At 34.3% G+C, this 19,456-nt stretch overlaps 2 protein-coding genes across 2 annotated transcripts in view; one reads left to right on the forward strand and one right to left on the reverse strand.

Moving 5' to 3' along the window:
• Window positions 1-19,456, forward strand: part of nonC (serine/threonine-protein kinase Smg1) — a 235,970-nt gene that overhangs the window by 92,715 nt on the left and 123,799 nt on the right. The gene's annotated exons all lie outside the window — the stretch shown is intronic.
• LOC138713708 (histamine H2 receptor-like) overlaps window positions 2,113-19,456 on the reverse strand; it is a 29,111-nt gene continuing 11,767 nt past the window's right edge. The window contains exons 2-4 of the mRNA XM_069846009.1: window positions 15,182-15,835; window positions 7,776-8,058; window positions 2,113-5,701 (exon numbers count right to left, since the gene is read on the reverse strand). Of these exons, the coding sequence (XP_069702110.1) occupies window positions 5,375-5,701; window positions 7,776-8,058; window positions 15,182-15,582 (1,011 nt within the window). The 5' untranslated portion in view covers window positions 15,583-15,835 and the 3' untranslated portion in view covers window positions 2,113-5,374. The remainder of the gene's footprint in view (window positions 5,702-7,775; window positions 8,059-15,181; window positions 15,836-19,456) is intronic.

A 19,456-nucleotide genomic window follows, 5' to 3' on the forward strand; every position in this document is an offset into this window, starting at 1 on the left:
TTCTATTGACATGGTTAAGCCATTTTTGTCTATAGTGGTTGAGATGTTCATAAATAGGTGTAATTTTCAATTCTTTTGTAATTAGTTCTTTCCTTTTGTGATCAAGCAAGCTGTAGCCAGCAGTCCTCCTTAGAAATCTCATTTCCGCAGTTGTTAGGTGTTGAACATCTGAGTTTCGGACAGTCTAGGCCTCACTACCATACATGAGGACAGGTCTTGCTAGAACTTTATATGCTTTTAACCTGGTATGTTTTTGGGTTTTCGTGGTTGTGAAAACCTGGTTGATGGTTCTTAAGACTCCATCAAAATGTTTAATATTTTCAGACATATCAGTAACAGGTAAATATGTCAAATTATAACCTAAATATTTAAATGAGTTTACCTGTTCTAACGTATGGGTTCCAATGCAAATTTTACTCCTAACTGGCTGTTTACCTTGGGATGCCGTAATTTTTGTTTTGTTTGGGGAAATTTTTTTATATTGAAATATTGTGCTATTATATTCAGGTGATGTATTGAGTATTGCAGCTCATCTTCATTTGTAGCAAAAAGAACCTGATCGTCTGCATATAATAATGCAGTTGCTATACATACAGTATTAATGTCTGTTTAGGCCAGACCATGTTCAATATTAGTACTAATGTTCACTGTATTTTCCAACTTCCAACACTTTACGCCTCGACATTCTGATGTTCGAAACTTGAATCTGATTTGGCCATATAGGTAGTAGGCACTGACCGATTTCGCACCTCTTCCCACTAGAGTATGCTACTGTGTACTCGGTCTTAGAATTCCCCCGGGTTCGCTTTTACAAAGATGTGGGAGGAAGGGTTGAGGACCATTATACTGTAATCCTTGTATTTACTCTTTGGTCATCACTCTACTCCCTTTTACAAAAGAAAACACTTTCTCTTCCTATTCTTCTAATAATCTCTTTTAAAGGAGTCAGAACGAATCCTTCCTTTATCTGTCACTGCGTATACTATTCTCTTTAACATGTTTCAAGCTGTTTAGGAAGCTGAACAAATCCTTTGTCTTTCAATGCACTTAAGGAGTAGAAGGTTTGAGATTTTGTTCTGAACATATTCTTGGAAGTTTATACGAGAAAGGGTTTCCTAAATTACCATTTTGGCCATTTTAAAATTACATTTTCTTGGGGAAGTTCTAGTTTTAGGTTCACTATAACCGAAGTGAGGGTTCACTATAAACGGAAATTTTAATGTATGTGGGTCGGGACCAACGATTTAGAATAATGATAATAATAATTATTATTGTTGTGGTGGTAATGATATGATGTAAAATAATACATGAACTTCGTTCTTCTGTGCTTTATTTACCAATACCAATATTATCAATATGAATTTAATTTCCAGAATCACATACATGTATTCACATAAAATACTGTAATTGATTATTTACAAGCAAAAACATATAATTTACACATTGTTCAGATATTTTCGTTTAATCATGTTCCTGATTTAAATGTGCTTGTTTTAAATACATTTCCTAGTGTTCATGGGTGCATTTTGTAAAGTATGCAAGGAGGAAACTTAGAAATATTCTCGAGTTAGGCCAAACATGTGTTAGTATTACATTGTTACAGTATTTCTATATGTAGGTAACTAGAGTTCGTCTCATTTCGTTTTCATTAAATAAACTCCAGCAGCATAATTCATAAATCAGTCGGAATTGGACTTGCATTCACACAGTATTAAATTATTAAGCTACAAATGAGAATCTTCATGGAGATCCACTCACAGATTGCATAGAAATGGAGAGTGAACCTTTTGACTTTTTTTTTCTATTAGGTGACCTTGCGAGTTGAAAATTACTTTGGTTTGACAAATATAATGTTGCTTTGTATAAACTATTATGTATATAAGACAACTACTGCCCTTGTGTAAACGAATGCACAGTTAATCGTGATTGGTTGCCTGTCTAATCTCAACTGTCACTGTGTCGGGTGCTTGTAGACAAATGATTTTAGTAGAATTTTTACCTCTTGTGTGAATTTTATCAGACTAATACACTAAACATGTCACCTATAGGCAGTCCAATGTAGAACTGTCATATGATTTGATTAAAGAGGAAATGTATAATAGCGTATTTGGCTTTTGGGGGGGGGGGGGTGAACTAATTTCACTGTTGTTGGAGTTGAATGTGGTAATAATTATTTTGGACAGATAATTTTTCACAATCCTTTAGTGAATCCATTATAAATCATTTGATCACAACGTGTGATAGCCAAATCAGCTGACTTCGAAGGAAATAACCACAAAAGTACAACATGAATATAAGTTGACCAAACATGAAGTAACACAGAAAAATACTAAATGCTACTACTGATGAAAATAAACTATAAGAAAATTGCAGAATTATAAAATAAACTTAGATAAAATACATTCAGAATTTTCTCTTTCATTCCAAATAGAGATGTGTAATGGCAAAAAAACTGGACCAACCCTTGTAGCTAATTTCAGAGCCTTGTTCACTCCAGAGCGTCGGTGCATATTCCTTGGACCTGAAACCACCTGTGCAGTTGAACAACAGCCATGCGGCTGGTTACTGTTCTCGTCTTCATTGAATGGCTCAGGTGCTTGGGGCACGCCGCTATCGTCCAAATGGACGCAGGTTCGATTCCCGTGGCAGGCAATTTTTTTTTAAGTATACGACAGTAATATTCATTGTCACAGCTCGTGGACCTAATTTCATTTTAGTAAAACAAATGTGGATTATTATTTGGCCTAAAAAAAATATTTATTTGGAAGATGTATCTGGTCTTCCGCTAACAAAACAAAAAATGTATTTAAAAAAAAATTACAAAAAATAATTAAATTAAATTAAATAGGCTATTGAACTACTAATATTTTGTCCAGTAGCCTTCAGCTTCTCTGACAGCTTCTGCTCACCTAGACATGGAATCGACGAGCCTCCGAAAATAGTCAAGATCCTGGGCAATATCCTCCCAAGCATCAGAGCTCGTCACGATTCCGAGGTGGTCTGTCTGCAATCAGTTTGCGCATTCTTCCTTTTAGTTTGGCCCACGCATTTTCGATAACGTTCATATCAGGTGAAAGGGGAGGCAGAGCAATCTCTTCAATCTCTGGCCTCTCCGACAACCATCTCTCAACACCTATCGATTTGTGTACTGCATAATTATCCTGCAGGAACAATAATGGTCCATCTGGATAATGTTCATGGGCGGAAGGGTAAAACACGTGCTGCAAAATATGAATATACTGATCCGTGCGCAGAGTCCCATCTATCCACTGTAACATTCCTGCTCCGTCTCGAGACATCCACCCCCAGAACTTGACGCTAATGCGCCCCTGCTTTGGGTTTGGAGCCACATAAGCACGACTGTGCCATCAGCCAGCCTCGTGATAGACACGAACAGGTCCTGCATAACTAGTCGAGATCTGGTATTCGTCAGTGAAGATGACTCTTCCCCAATCGAATCCATCTAGACTGTTAGCATATGCCAGGCGGTCTATGGTTTACTGTTCTATAAGAGTTTGTTTACGAGCAGCCCTATAGTTCCTAATACCCGCAGCCTTAAGGCGATTGCCAACCATCTTACAGTCTCTAGGGAATCGAGAGGCAGTTTGTAATTGACTTGCTGACATAAACGGATTATGTTCACGAATTCAGAGCAATGCCCTGTCCTCTCTTCCCGTTGAAATTCTCGGATGCCCAGATCCACGGCTCTTTCAACCCTCCCAGTTTCTAGGTATCGACGAGCCGACCTCTTCGCAGTAGTTTTGCCATTCCTAGCCTATCTGCAGCCTGAGATATGGAATATCCGTCATTTAGCAGAGCTGTCAGTCTGATATGTGTTTCTCTAGCAGTGGCCATTTTGAGGAGAATCTATTCATAGCATTCTGTATCGACTACAAATTTGTGATAAGGTGCAACATATAACGTGATTTAGGAGCGAGTTTCTCTATCCAGTGATACTTAAATTAAATTAAGAGATGTAATTGTAATGTTTGTTTTCACAAGTGATGCAAATTACGTGAAATTAGTTCTAAATTAAAGCTACTCGTAGAATGTAGTCTCCTTTTAAATCACTTGTTGTATGACAGACTCTCAAGGAACGTTGGTTCTCAAGTGATTCCATAGCACAGTTACAGCATGATAGATTGGTAACCAAGACTTTCATGGTTCGAATCCTGCCTGGAAAGGAAACTTTTTTTTGCAAGTCTAGTCTTTCAGGTAAGGCTCCCTGTAAAGCAGATTTGAACAATTTTGCCCTTGAAATTATTCAAACTTTTTTTTGTTCCTTATTCAAATTTATTCCCAATACTTCTCGATTGCAGCGATATTTTACTACTTAATTAACTTATTATTCCCAGAACATGAATTTTACCAGCTTATTTTCTAATGGCTTTCGAAATGGGCTACATCAGCAGTTGAAACTACAACAATTTCAATAGATTACTCGCTATCTTGTGAATGTGTGCATGGCATGCGCAGTGCTCATTTCAGGGACTTTGATTATTCCTTCAGTCCAGTTTTTTTTGCCACTATATTTTGCAGAAATTTGTATAAAAAAATACTAGTTACAGTATATTTTATTTACTGTGATGAAATGCATAATGTTTCTAATTTATGTTTCAAATTTTACCTTAGTTCGACGATTATTTTGATACATTACACTTCAAATATGAGAAAAGAAACTGACAACCCTACCCCTTATGTTCTGGTTTAATTGCCTTATTAGTGTTTCCTTACAGGTGTTACTTATGAGGTTTCAACCAGTCTTTGGACTGTTGACTAAACATACATCTTCATATTGCATCACAAAGTTGATAAATTATGTAACTAAGGCACAAATAAACAATTATTCAATAATATAGATAGCATTGTGAGCTTTTCATACAATGAGTCGTGAAACTTAAGGATATTTCTTTTTAAAGATTCATATCACACTGTTAATTAGTATTACTGTAATAAGATGTCACTAGTTTGACAGAAGTAATTATTAAGTACAATGTCTCGCACCATGAGTGATGCAATTCAGACATTAGTTATTTCCTCTATAAATTTTCACAAACAGGTTCCTTTAAGCAGACATAACTTACGAGGCTTACATATTACTATTTATGATATGAGGTAAATTTCACAGTAATTTACTTTAGAGTTGTATAAAACATGCATGTTGATATACTTTTTACTTCGTTGTGTAATGATTAATAAACATTCACTGATCATTTAATTAAAAATATTTTGCAGAGCCTACCCTCTGCACAATTCACTTACTCTCTCACCTTAATCGAAGAGTAGATTTCAATTGAAAATGCACTTGATAGTTCAGTGGAAATATAACTATTTATGGAATGAAAACTACTCAGTCTATTATGGCACAGTACAGTCATTCTAGAGATGTTTGGTGTTCATAACTGTCAATACTCGTTCCAACTGTCTGGAGAGAAACTTTATTGGCAAGAAAGAATGATGGTGTTGGAGGTATTCTGTTTGGTGAACGACAATGTAGAAGTCTTTTAATGGCTTCACGAAACTCTGGATTTTTCCATGCATAAATTATCGGATTCATGCAGGAATTGGCCATTGCCATTGAGAATGCTGCTTTATAGCCAATACCAGTTTCACTGCTGCAAATTCCAGATATTATTGTGCATGCAACAATCATGTATGGGAGCCAGCACACAGAGAAACTGCCTAACACCATTAAAACCACCTGTAAAACAGAAAATATGATAAGTTAGGGAGTAAAATTTGTATTTATAGGTTAGGGAATAACATTTGTATGCATATGTCATAGCTTTCTTACTCCATTTTACGAAGTATAAAAAAAGAATTCGGGCACTAAAAATAGTGAAGTCTATCTAATATATCTTTTTGACATTTTACATTTACATATTTGTACATCTCAGAAAAGGTTGAAAAGAAACTGCAAATCCTGAAAAGGTTAGCTGGTGCTAAATGGGGCTGCTCAAGGAGAGTCCTTAATACAACATACAAAATGTATATTAAACCAAATCTCTTGTACTGTTCTGAAGCATTAATAACAGCAGCAAATGCTAACATCAATAAACTTGAACAACTACAAAATCAGGCTCTTAGTCTAATCACTGGAGCAGTTAAGTCCACACCTGTTGATGCCATGCTTGCCTTAACGTGGATCCCATCAATAACAACAAAAATAGAAGAACAAGCACTGCTCCAACATGAGAAAATGTTACGACTGCCAAACTCTAAATGGACAGAAAAGAACCTCCCTTCTTCAATCCTTAAAACTCATAGTAGTTTCCTAGAAAAGGTAACACAGATTAAATCCAAATTGAACATTCCTAACACCAGAGAAAATTTACTCATAAGAGAAAATCCATTGGAATTATTGCAACCTACCTTCAGTTTGGAATTAACAGAGGAAATAAGTAAATCAGACACACCAAAAGAAATACAAAAACTTCTAGCACTGGAAACGATCAATACTAGATACCCTACAGAAGAATGGCTACACATATATACCGATGGATCCACCACAGAAAACCTTACTGGAGCTGAAGTTACATGTACACATTTTTCCTTTTATCATTCTGTTGGCAGAGACACGACAAATTATGATGGTGAAATAGAGGCTATACGCATTGCTCTCCGACAATTTTATTATTAAATCTTCCCTTAAATAAATATAACAAGACAGTAATTCTTTCAGATTCTAAAGCTGCAATTCAGGGAATATGTTCAAATGCTACAAAGAAGTCAACAAAAATAAGAGAATGCTACAAAATGTTAACACAACTCCAAAAAGTTAATAAGATTGTCCATCTCCAATGGATTCGAGCACACTGTGGAGTCATGGGGATTGAAACCGCAGACACACTTGCAAAGAAAGGCACAACAATAAAACAAAAGTCTAAATTTAATTTCTCATATTCCTCAATAAAACGCTTGATCACTACAAAATTTTCTCATTCATACCTACAAGAAATAGAATCAAATGCTAAAGACAAAAAATGGATTACACTACTTTCCAACCCAGATATAATCCCCCAGAGACCAAGGAAAACAGCAGTTGCAGCCTTCAGACTATTGACAAATCATGACTGTCTAGCAAGTCATCTCTGCAGAATAGGTATCTCAGCTTCAGCAATATGTGTCCTGTATAACGATCCAGCAGAAATGAATGAAGACCACTTGAAGACCTGTGAAGCATTAAGATCAGAAGAAACTACAGTTCAAAAGTATTGGAAAGCACGACTGCTAATGGCTTCATTGCCAGATGCAAGGCACTAGACAATAACAACAACATTTACATATTTGTAATTTTAATGATAGGAGATAACTTTATAGGAAACTACGTTATTTTTTGGAGGGGAGGAGGAAGAGGAAGCAGTGTCGTTCTGTAAGAAACTTACAAGCTGAATGTTATAAGTGGGAGGGGAAAGAATCAATAAAATTACATTTTGATATCTGCATAATGTAAGTAAATGTTATTTACAACTTAGAATCGAGCTGCAGAGAAGGCATTTGGTGCTCAAGGGAGAAACAAAAGTGCCTGATATTGGATACCAACCAGCTACGGTGTGATAAATATGTTTAAAAGTTAATGTGATAGAAAGAGACAGGGAAAGAGGGGAAATAAGTTTGAATCACATATTTGACATTATGTTCTGTGGGTAATAATTGAAATTGAATTTAAAAAAATACTCGTAGTTTGTAAATGATGGAAAATATAGTTATGTGTACAATAGTAAGATGATGTAAAATAAGATTGTATTCACTTACATTTATAATTCATATATTACCTGAATTGATTTCCAATCTGAAGGCCCTCCCCCATGAAGGAAATTAGTTTCTCTTAATCTCCGTGCTTGATTCAATGCTTCTCGCCATATCTTCCAATAAATGGCAAACATAGTGACCCAAAGTAAGAGGAATAGTGGTAGAATAACAAGAACAAAATAATTTGGTGCCATGACTTGTTCTATTTCACATTTGTCGTTTGTTTGCCAATTATTCCAGTAGATAGGCATTGTGGACAGCATTAGGGCTCCACACCAACCTGCAGCTACCATTATTACTGCCACCCTACAACATAGAAATAAGATAATATTACTTACAAATGGCTTTTGAGGAACCCACAGGTTCATTGTCACCCTCACATAAGCCTGCTATCGGTCCCTATCCTGTGCAAGATTAACCCAGTCTCTATCATCATATTCCACCTCCCTCAAATCTATTTTAATATTATCCTCCCATCTACGTCTTGGCCTCCCCAAAGGTCTTTTTCCTTTGCTGTGTTCGTGCCTGAGAATCAGTCTCATTCCGAGGCTTATTGTATGGATTCGTAACAAGATGTTTTTTACGGTGATGGGTTGTTCACCCTTCGCCCAAACCCCAAGCGGGAGGACCACCCCTCCTCATCGGCTGTCTACGACTGCTTATTCAATATATTCACAGCTACCCCCCATATCTGGAGGCCGTCTCCTCTGTCCGCAACCTGAGGACACGCTATGCCTTAGTGATAGAGACCCACAATACATGGAAGATATTAAAGTTTTTTTTTTTTTCTATCAGTGAAAGGGAAAGTGCGTGTACATTCGAGAAAAAAAATGATTGATATGTATGGGTTAAACATTTCGTCAAAAGACTTCCTTGTTCAAGTGTAATTGTATCTCCTGTTTCTGGCATCCCTCAGACACAAAACTCAGAAAAGTGGTTTATGCCAACTAAGCTGAGTTCATTGCCTTTGATATGCATATCATTGGAAGCAAATAATATATCTGATACCTATTCAGATGAACATTCTGTATTGAGAGATAAACATTCATATACGAGTCATTCTCAGATTACAATAGCTTGGATGGTATAGCAGATGGCTACTTGTAGTTAGTTTTATTTCAACTGAAACATTATGTAGATATCTCAGAATTAAATGATGTCATTGATAGTAGCTGTTTAGTTTCTGTCATGTGAGACATCTAATAGAGCTAAATTAATAGTGAAAGGAAACATCAGTTTACTGTATCTCAAGTTCACACATTTATCAATTTAAGATGGGTCATGTTTTTGTTTTGCTGGTGTATATACTTAGATTATTTTGTTATGTATATTTTATTTATTTTTATGTGCAGCTTTGTTATTTTGTCGACTGTGATAGTTATTGCTTAAGTACAGTTACATCTAATTACAGTATACATTTAATTTTGCTAGATTCCTTAAAATACTTATCGTCATCATCAGGGTGCGAATTAACGGGTGGGGATGGGGGATTTTCCCCCTATTGGAAAGTTATCCCCTCTCATAAATTCATATTAACATCCCTGCCAGGGATAACTTCTATCCCCCTCACAGAATATAATTGCTTTAAACGGGTATACTTTATGAAGTACAGTCTGATCCATTTGGGTATGGATAATATTAATTTATTATTATAAAGCTATTAGTTGGGAGGCCGGAGGGAAAAAGACCTTTGGGAGGCTGAGACATAGATGGGAGGATAATATTAAAATGGATTTGAGGGAGGTGGGATATGATGATAGAGACTGGATTGGTCTTGCTCAGGATAGGGACCTATGGTGGGCTTATGTGAGGGCGGCAATGAACCTCCGGGTTCCTTAAAAGCCAGTAAGTAAGTAAAGCTATTATAATAGTAGGAAAAATTTCTTGCTGGTTAAGTTATATATTATGATTAAAAGATGGGAGTTTCAATATATGACAGTCAACAATGCATAATCTGAAAGGACAAATGAAAATCGTAGATGATTAAAATGGCTACTACAAATCAACAGTAGGCATAATGTGTTCTTTGGTATGCTAAATTTGAGAGTGTTAAAAGTGTTCAAAGGGAATTTCGACGTGAGTATTGTATGCGTAATGTACCTAAATACGATTCCATAATATTGGTCCAACATTTTTAGAAATAGTTTCTGTTTAAAAAAAAACATGCATGAGGTCGCAGGCGAAACCCAGACTACATCCACGCTAGTAGTAGTACACATAATATTATTATCGTTTAGTACATAAACAACCTATGTCTCATCATCATCGTTGTTATTATTTGGCACTACACCACATATATAATAAAACTACTACCTCTTACTTACTTATGGCTTTTAGAGAATCTGAGAATCTGGAGGTTCATTTCACATAAGCCCGCCATCCGTCCCTATCCTAAACAAGATTAATCCAATCTCTACCATCATATCCCAACTCCCTCAAATTCATTTTAATATTATCCTCCCATCTATGTCTCAGCCTCTCCCAAGGTCTTTTTCCTTCCGGCTTCCCATCTAACACTATATCCATTTCTGGATTCGCTCATACATGCTACACGCCCTGTCCATATCAAACATCTGGATTTAATGTTCCGAATTATGTTAGGTGAACAATACAATGTGTGCAGTTCTGCGTTGTGTAACTTTCTCCATTCTCCTGTAACTTCATCCCTCTTAGCCCCAAATATTCTCCTAAGCACCTTATTCTCAAACACCCTTAACCTCTGTTCATCTCTCAAAGTGAGAATCAGTTTCACAACCATATAGAACAACCAGTGATATAACTGTTTTATAAATTCTAACTTAAAGCTTTTTTGAGAGCAGACTGGATGACAAAAGCTTCTCAACCGAATAATAACAGGCATTTCCCATATTTATTCTGCATTTAATGTTCTCCCAAGTGTCATTTATATGTTTTGTTACTGTTGCTCCCAGATATTTGAATTTTTCCACCTCTTCAAAGGGTAAATTACCAATTTTTATATTTTCAAAACTACTTCCTCTATCATATCATAATTTGGAATTTAAAAAAAGTTTTGGTGGAGAAAACTTCTGAGATTAAATGTATGACCATGTTGTGTAATACTATAGCATTAACTAGGGTTGCCAACCCTCCCTTATTTTCTGGGATCTCCCGTATTTGCCCCTAATTTTTAACAGACTCCTGGCTTTCATATTATTCTTCTCTTCGGTCATTTTCTCTGTTACTTTTTCATAATATAATTTTCGTAGTCTAAACATTTGATTTTGCCTTCAATGATAATGATTTACATGATAAATTTTGTTGTTCAAGGCAGAGATTTAAATGTGCAGTCTTTGTAGAAGGTAATGCTTGCCAGAAATGGGTTTTAGTGCTCATCTGCTTAAAATCAAACCATGTTAATATTATAAATTTGGGAAAAAGTTTTATTCTAAGCTTACCAAGTAATCAATCAATCATTCAATCTTCTTAATGTATCCAGCTGTTTGCTGACAACATAAAGTCCACTGTAGTCTATTCAGTTGTTTTTTACGAGAAATGAGAACAGGAGCTCGACACAAGTAATCCAATGAGAGATGCAAACTGTAGTCTAATTCAACTACTATGTGAGACAAAATCTGTCTCAAAATACTCTTAATTTAAGCCTAGCTGCCGAAGTACAGAATAAAGTTGTTTTTTAGTAACCGAACGGAATAATTTGTCAATTTTATATGTGAAATTTTGTCGATTTCTTAGTCTCCCGTATTTTCTTCAAAAAAAAAAGTTGACAACCCTAGGATTAACAGACTGGACTATATCAAAACACAAAGGCTGCTGCCTGTGTATTTTTGTGGGAGTCTGGTAAACGTTTATTTCTTATTGAAGTAAATTTTTTATATTGAATGTGCTTGCATACACAAACTAATCTGCCATTCTGCTAGCAGTGCAGGAAAATGTTTGCTTATGTCACACGTACAGAAACGAATCGAACATGCACCATCATCCGACTCGGGACTTGGATGTAGCTAATGTAATTTAATGAAATTATTTTTTTACAAGAGCACTTCTTTATGTTACACCGAACTAAAAATTGATACAATTTCTTCAGAGAGAGAGGAATCAGTTCATATGTTTATTTAACTGCTTTCTGTGGGAAAGTCTATCAAATACCGATATATCTATTTTTGCCCCTGATAAATATCAATATAAAATATGGTGCATGTATAGTTACGCAAATTGTACTCTCAGTTATAATATGAACTTTTGTTGGAATGTCTATCGTAAGTCGTGTCAAGCTTATGCACTTTGAAACTGAAGATTTTTACAGAAATGCGATAAATTTAACGCAGTTAAAGGAGAAACCTAATGGGCTTAAATGAGAACAGATTTCACACAATAAAGTATCTCTTATCTCTCTATATATTTTTTCGAGGAGTTACACAGTTGTAAGGTTTTGTGCTGTTCGATTTCAAATGGAATGTCTCATCTACAAGTCAAATTATTTTGGAATGAGCACATAAAATATAATATTTTTTAGTAAAAATTAATAGGTATTTATTTAAAATCAAGAACACAAAATGGCAATAACTCGAAATCAGCTTAAAATTATTTTTTATTTAATTGTTTTATATGAAATGAAATAAATGAAATGTGTAGCCCAGTTTGTTTTCAGAGCGTTTTATTACCATTAAATTATTATAAGCAGACTTATTTCTACTTTTTATTGTAACATTTTAAGTCCAAAGAACCTCTAGGCCCAGCTAAGAAGTCTCACTCTTAGTGAACAGTATTACAGCATTAAAGGATTTATATCCCTTGTCATCAACTGTTAGGGAACCAAACAAAAGATTAATATATTTTATCATTCACGTCACTTTTAATTGTCGATTTCGGTAGGTAGAAAAAATATTAGGAAAGATTACTACATACATAGATATATGTACTTTTGTGAAAAGTTAATTATGCACATATTTAAAACGTATAATTTATAAAATGAAGGCACATGTCTTAATTTTGCGATTGTAAAGAGTGTCTTTTGTATGCAATTCAGAAAACGAAAGTACATATTTTTATTTGGGTCTATACACTAGATGCTCACTAATCCAGCCCTCGGTAATCCGACCTCCTCCTACTGTAATAGTTTTCTGAGAAATTTGCACTTGTGCCATGTGTTATACTTGTATGCATATACATTTGCCGGCCACATGTGGAATATTTTAGTTTCGATTTATAAGTGCAAGTGGAGTGGTTGGCGCAACTAATAACATTATATTTAATGAAATTTTTAAGCACTCTCAGTAATCTGGCACCCCTTTGTGCAACAAGAGCCTATTGTATTAAATTATTTCAAGAAAATAAACTTCATTAACAGATGAGATAGTAAGTCATATTTGTAATGTAGTTACGAAACTTAAGGGTTAGGTACAGCTTAAGACTTCAAAAAAAAGAATCGAATTTTTTCAAAATATTTTTTGTTTAATGTACAATTTATTCTAGCATATTTTACTGAAAAAAAAGTCAATATCTGCAACAGTTTTTTAGTTACGATTTATAAGACAGGAAGCTGCAGCCTCAGCCCTTCCTGACAGTGAACAGTGCCATGCCCACTTTCTTATACCAGCTGATGGGAAAGAGTTTGAAGATTCAAATTTCTTATACTGATAACCATCTTTGTAACAGCTGCTTGTTTGTAAACACAAGAACGTGATTTTTGGTTTCAAGAAATTACAGCTTATATAAGAAATGTTTAATGCTCATTTCCCACAAATGACATTTTCAAGAACCTTTTCCCTGATAACTCAACAACTATTCAGCATTCTATGATGGAATTTTTTGTGTGTATTTATGTATGTCATATCTATTAAATGATGCAAAATGACTTCTCTATTTTTGATAGATTTTGTGATAAAAACTAAAATCGTTAAAAAAGAACGGTAAAATATGAGTATATTTGCTTACACACAAAAAAATATATATTATTTATTAAAGAATTTAATTGAAAGTGTATGATATTGCAAACATGAGTTTCAGCAATAAAATAAAAGAGAGACAACATGAAAAAGTTGAAAAGTGACTGAGTTAAAGAGAAATGCTTCATCACTGCACAGTGAACTGCCATCATTTTGGATTTTGAAAAAAATATATAAATAAATTTGTTTATATTGTAAAAACATTTTTTTTTTCATATAGCAGAAGGACAAATTACAGTAATAGAGGAAAGAAATGTTGAATATTTTCAAAATTTACTGACGTAAACTGTACCTAACTCCTTAAATGGAATTGTGAAATACCTAAAACATATGAGAAAGTATGTGTCACCTTTGTGGCACCCATTGTTTTTGGAATTAGGCCTATTTATACACAAACACACACTACAAAGTTAAGTCTGTACAGAGAGTTCCTATGCAGTCTGATCCCAAGTACAGTGAAACCCCGATAATACACGCCCGTTTGTTATGCTATCCCGCATTATACACTCTTTTCGTCCGGTCCCTTGACATCCCTATATAAAACCATGTAAAATCCACCACTTAATATGCTGATCATCCCATTTAATACACTCTTTCATGTGTTGAAAATTCTAAAATATAGTACTTTAAAGGATACTGAGAAAATTTTCTTGGACTTCTACATTTACTGCTAGCACCCGCATATTTAAGGATTTGTAGAAATCTTTGTTTGGTGAATACAATCTTGAGTACCTGCAAGACTACTGTATTTAGAGCCTATCCTTCTTGCTGGCAGTTTTAAATCGCATTGTCAATGAAGACTTGAAGAGGAAGTGGAAGCTGTAGACATTCCAAATCCTCTCGCAACGAAACCCTTGCCACGGTATATGTGATTCGTAGATTCGTTAATGTTTCTAGTAGTCAAATTACTGATGTCACTTCCGATTTAAATCGTGTGGAAAATGCAATTTATTCATAGTACTGGATCAAGTGCAAGACAGAAAACGATTTTTTACTTTTTTAATAAAGGGGCACTTTAATTGATAAGACAGTGTATTTATTCTGACATTTTATGAAAGGAAAGAAAATAAAATAACCTTTTATCTTGCATAATTACAGTATTTAATCCTTAAATTTCTTCAACAAATGCTTATGCTGATTCATACCTTTGTGTCAAAATTTTAAAAATCCAAAAATGACCCACTCTCGCTAATACGCAGACTCGTGTAATACGCTACTTTTATGCGGTCCCTTGAAGAGCATCTTACCGAGGTTTCACTGTAGTAATGTTCCATCAGCTTAGTGATGGTGTGCGGAGCACCTCTCCTTAGAAGCTAAAGTGGTAAAGGGTGGACTGGAACCTGTCTGCATAGGAAAGCATGCATGGACTTATCTGTACACCAACGTACAATCACTTGCTGCACACCAACAGATTTTGTTAGGTAGAGTTGGAGTGGTGCTGATTTGCATAGGAAGTCTCTGTATTTAAAGTTCTAGCATTAATTACTTTATTTTATAATACTTACTTATTTGTAATTAATCTGCAGTAATGTAGAGGATGAACTATTGATATATATCTGTCGATAGCAATTATGATTAAGTTACACATAGAAGCCGTGCATCCTAGAACGAGCAGCACAAATCGTAGAATACAAGTCTGTTTATCTGTTCCAAGTGTGTCAGAAAGGTAAAAGGCCATATGATATGGCAATGTGAGGCCAACAAATAAATCGGAAATTGCTAAACTCAAAACAAAATGATTTGACATAACATTAGAAAGACGTCTGCTGCATCGAATTGCTAAGATGGTCAGTGTGTTCCCAATCAAGATGATAATCAGCAGAGTACCGTCCAATATACTCCATAAAGTATACAAATCAAATTGTTCATCTATATATGCACGAGTGCTGTTATTTCCACAGATCATATTGCTGTATCATTTATCATTAATTACACATTCAAAAAACATCCCATGTGTGTAGCATTTCTGTGAACTAGTAATTCTTCATTCCTGCGAATACCCCACTTATAAAAATATGCGTTCCACATTACAGATGTCTATTTCGATCTGCAGTTCTTGTAATTGTCTGAAATTGGCTACAGCTTTTGAAGGAAAATGCACAGCTGTTTACTTCTCTTTTTATTTTAACTGTTCTTCTATTCTTCATATTCTGCATCACCTGCAACAAAAGTTAACAAATAATTCTTTGTACTTTGTGCTTGCTTTTCTTCTACATTGTGTTTCCTACCACTTTTGCAAGAAGTAAAAGTGGACGTGTACTTGATACATGTATAAAAAGCCTTGGAGAGGTTTATGAATACAGTGTGTCTTTTCTTTGGCTGCTAGCCAAATTTACAAACTGCTTGTTCTGTTTGGTCAGACTCTATAATATTTACTCTAAAGTCTAAAAGAAAGCTTTACTTGGATAGTATTGTATTGTATTTATTAACATTCCATGGTATTCATACATTGCTTACAGCTAGAATATGGAACAAGTCAAAAAACTTAATACTATTATAAAGTCTTAATTTATAGTCACAATCTAGATGAAATATATACGGACGAGATTTACAATATAGTCTAATAGTACAACACATAGTTTTAGTATCAATTTCATGAAGTGTTATTGAATGTCATGAATTCACCTAAAGAATAGAAAGCTTGAGAAATTAGGTACTTCTTTAATTTGGCCCCAAATAATCTTATGTTTTGAGTTTCATTTTTTATATCAATAAGGAGGCTATTAAAAATTTTTACTGCCATATAACGCACTCCTTTTTGATAGCACGATAGGCTTGCCAATGGAGTATGAGTCATTTTTTTGACGTGTATTTATTCTATGAACTTGAATTAGTTACGAAGTTTTCACGATTACATACGAGAAAGATTATTAATGAAAAGAATAGTCCTACATGATTCCCTAGATTTGGCACCTACTATTATTCTAATTACTCTTTTTTGTAATAGAAATATATTGTTACTATCTGTGGAATTTCCCCAGAATATTATTCCAAAACTCATTACTGAATGGAAGTATGCAAAGTATATTGTTTTTAAGGTATTGATATTTACTATCTTTTGCATATATCTAATAGCAAAACAAGCTGAATTTAGTTTGGGGGTAATTTCTTTAATATGATTTTTCGAATTTAACACATTATCGATTTTTAAGCCAAGAAATTTGGTTGTTGTTGTTTCTAATAGGGATCTATTAATTATTGCGCTAGAAATTTGCGAGGTTGAATTTGGACAGGATTTAAATTGAATTATGTTAGTTTTGTAACAATTTAATGCCAATTTATTGACTTAGTCTTCTGAAGGCGAGAGTTATCATGAAGATTTTGTTATTTTGTGAACTGTGAAGAAAGTAACCCATTTTCAGTTCTTATAACTGTAAACATTTTTATTGTGTATGCTATTCCATACGAAATTACTATAGATTAAAACACTTGAATTGAAGTTTCGAGAATGTTTTCACACTTTAAATTTACCATTTGTAAATGCAGTTCACAAGACAAGTGTCACAATATGCTAAATATATTATGCATAAGGAATGTAAGAGGAAATGTCAACTTACACAATGTTCAATTTCGTAAAGACTGTTTTTCTAGTGCTTTAACATTGAACTATGCTTGTAATAGAACATAAATCAATAAATATATGTCAGAAATTAATTTTAAGAAGTTATATAATGTGTATTAACATATTATAAACTCATTGTTAGGCATGTCATTAAAATGTATTCCCAAATGTATATAAAGAAATTGAACTTACGTAAGATGTGCTGTCTGAAGTTCTGTACAAAAACTAAACATACATGAATTGACAACTCATCAATAGAGGTTAATTGAAGTGACAGCAATCTATACTTTGTATAGGTTTAAAATTTTTGGCCTTTACAGAAATAACATTTTTGCTCGTATTAGCATTCCTTATAAACAGGGAAAGGAAGTTCATGCCCTAAAAAGTGAAGAATGTGTATGCATTTATGTCGTAAAATAGATAAATATGCTACAAAATATGCATTACCAGTCTGAGATTATTTTAACAGAATAATAAGGTATAGGTAACTTACGTTTAGTCTATGGATTTTGAAGTGCTTGCCTCATTGCTGAATGCTCCATTTATGTTGTTACAGTTCACAACTAAGCAGTGACGTATGTTTTCTGTTATCATTCTTCGCCTGTTGTCTCTCAGCATAGCTTTGTAGTGCGAAAAACTTTGTTCTACATCACAAGAAGTAAGAGGGACTTGCACAAAAGCTGTGAGGTGTTCTATAGAAAATTTTGTTGGTTTTTGGGGTGTTTTTCCTTCGAGAATATCTTGAATTTCTTTAAGTTGATAATAACCAGGGTTTTTTGGAAAGAATATTTGCTGTTTTCTCGTTCACTTTATCTCCTACATTTTCGGGAACTGATGTTAAACTGGATATTGTTCTATCGAAATCTGCTAAAGACTGCAATAAAGGAATACGAATTGCTAACTTGAGAGGCTCCCTATGAGGGCGTCATCATTACGTTCAAAATTCATACACGTACATAATATGCACTTTCCCTGCATAAATGTTAAAATATGATGCTTTTATAAATAAAGGCAAACTATGCACTTTTATGCACAATCATTGTATTCAGAAATTTGTGATTCATGTAGATAATCTTTCAGCATATTCACACAACAATAGAGAACAAATATGCAAATGCATGAACTGCCTTTCCCTCTTATAAACCTCGAACTGTTTTGTGAGATGTATCCAGTATTCATGTATGAGAAACAAGACAAGTACAAGCAATGATTTAGAAATCTGTTGCATTTCTTATGTACAATATTTCAGTTTAAGTTTCTTGTGATGTACTGTATTTAAAATTAAAACCTTCTAGAAGGTAAATATTTAGTTGCAAAACAGAAAACCTTACTTGGAATGTAATTAACTGTTTCCATGTTGCTTACCCATAAATTTTCGATATGTTATTGCCATTTCAATATATCACTTCATTAACAGATAAGAGATTGCATTGCATATTTATATACGAAATGTAACATAAAATTAGTTTCAGTGATAAATATAATCCAGGAAATAGTTATTGATAGGCTTGTCACCTGATCTCATTATTTCACGCCAGATAACTTTTCCCTGATCTCTCACATATGTCTGTTTTATGGTGATGTTATCTTAGTACTGGAATATTATAGGCTTTGCGTAAGGTTACCTTAAAACCACTGTCTCCTCCTCTCACTCTGACTATTGAAAATTTCATCAATTTTAATTGCTGTGACGCACAAGGGAAGTTCCTAAAAACCGCCACTCAACTCCACTTCACTCATTCTCTCTCTCCCATTCCTCTCTATCTCTCTTCCTCCCTTCACTCCTGTTACCCTCCCCCCCTTAATACTCTTACATAGTGTTTGCTCTGTGGATCTTCCCCTGCTTTCTCTTGAGAGAGAGACAGGTGTTTTGCACCAGTTGTTTACATAGCAAATGTAAATGCTGTGGTGGATAAAGATACTAAGAGAAATAAATGAGGAAAGATGATACTGGTACGGTTCAGTGGATTTGTGAAAATAAATCAATACTGAAGCACTGCTGATATTACTAAAAATATATATCATAAACTCAATTGTATTAGGCCAGGATAAATCATAGGTTTTGATGGGGATACACATTTTCAGCGTTTTTGTTACCAAGTCAACAAATTAGTTTTTAGAATTCCCGTTGATCTGTCTGTTCATGAACGATATTTTTACAAGAACTTCTGGATTTGTGTTCATGTGTTCATATTGAATATATATTAGTTAGATTAAA

This window comes from Periplaneta americana, chromosome 14, assembly GCF_040183065.1.
Source record: "Periplaneta americana isolate PAMFEO1 chromosome 14, P.americana_PAMFEO1_priV1, whole genome shotgun sequence".
Lineage (NCBI taxonomy): Eukaryota > Metazoa > Arthropoda > Insecta > Blattodea > Blattidae > Periplaneta > Periplaneta americana.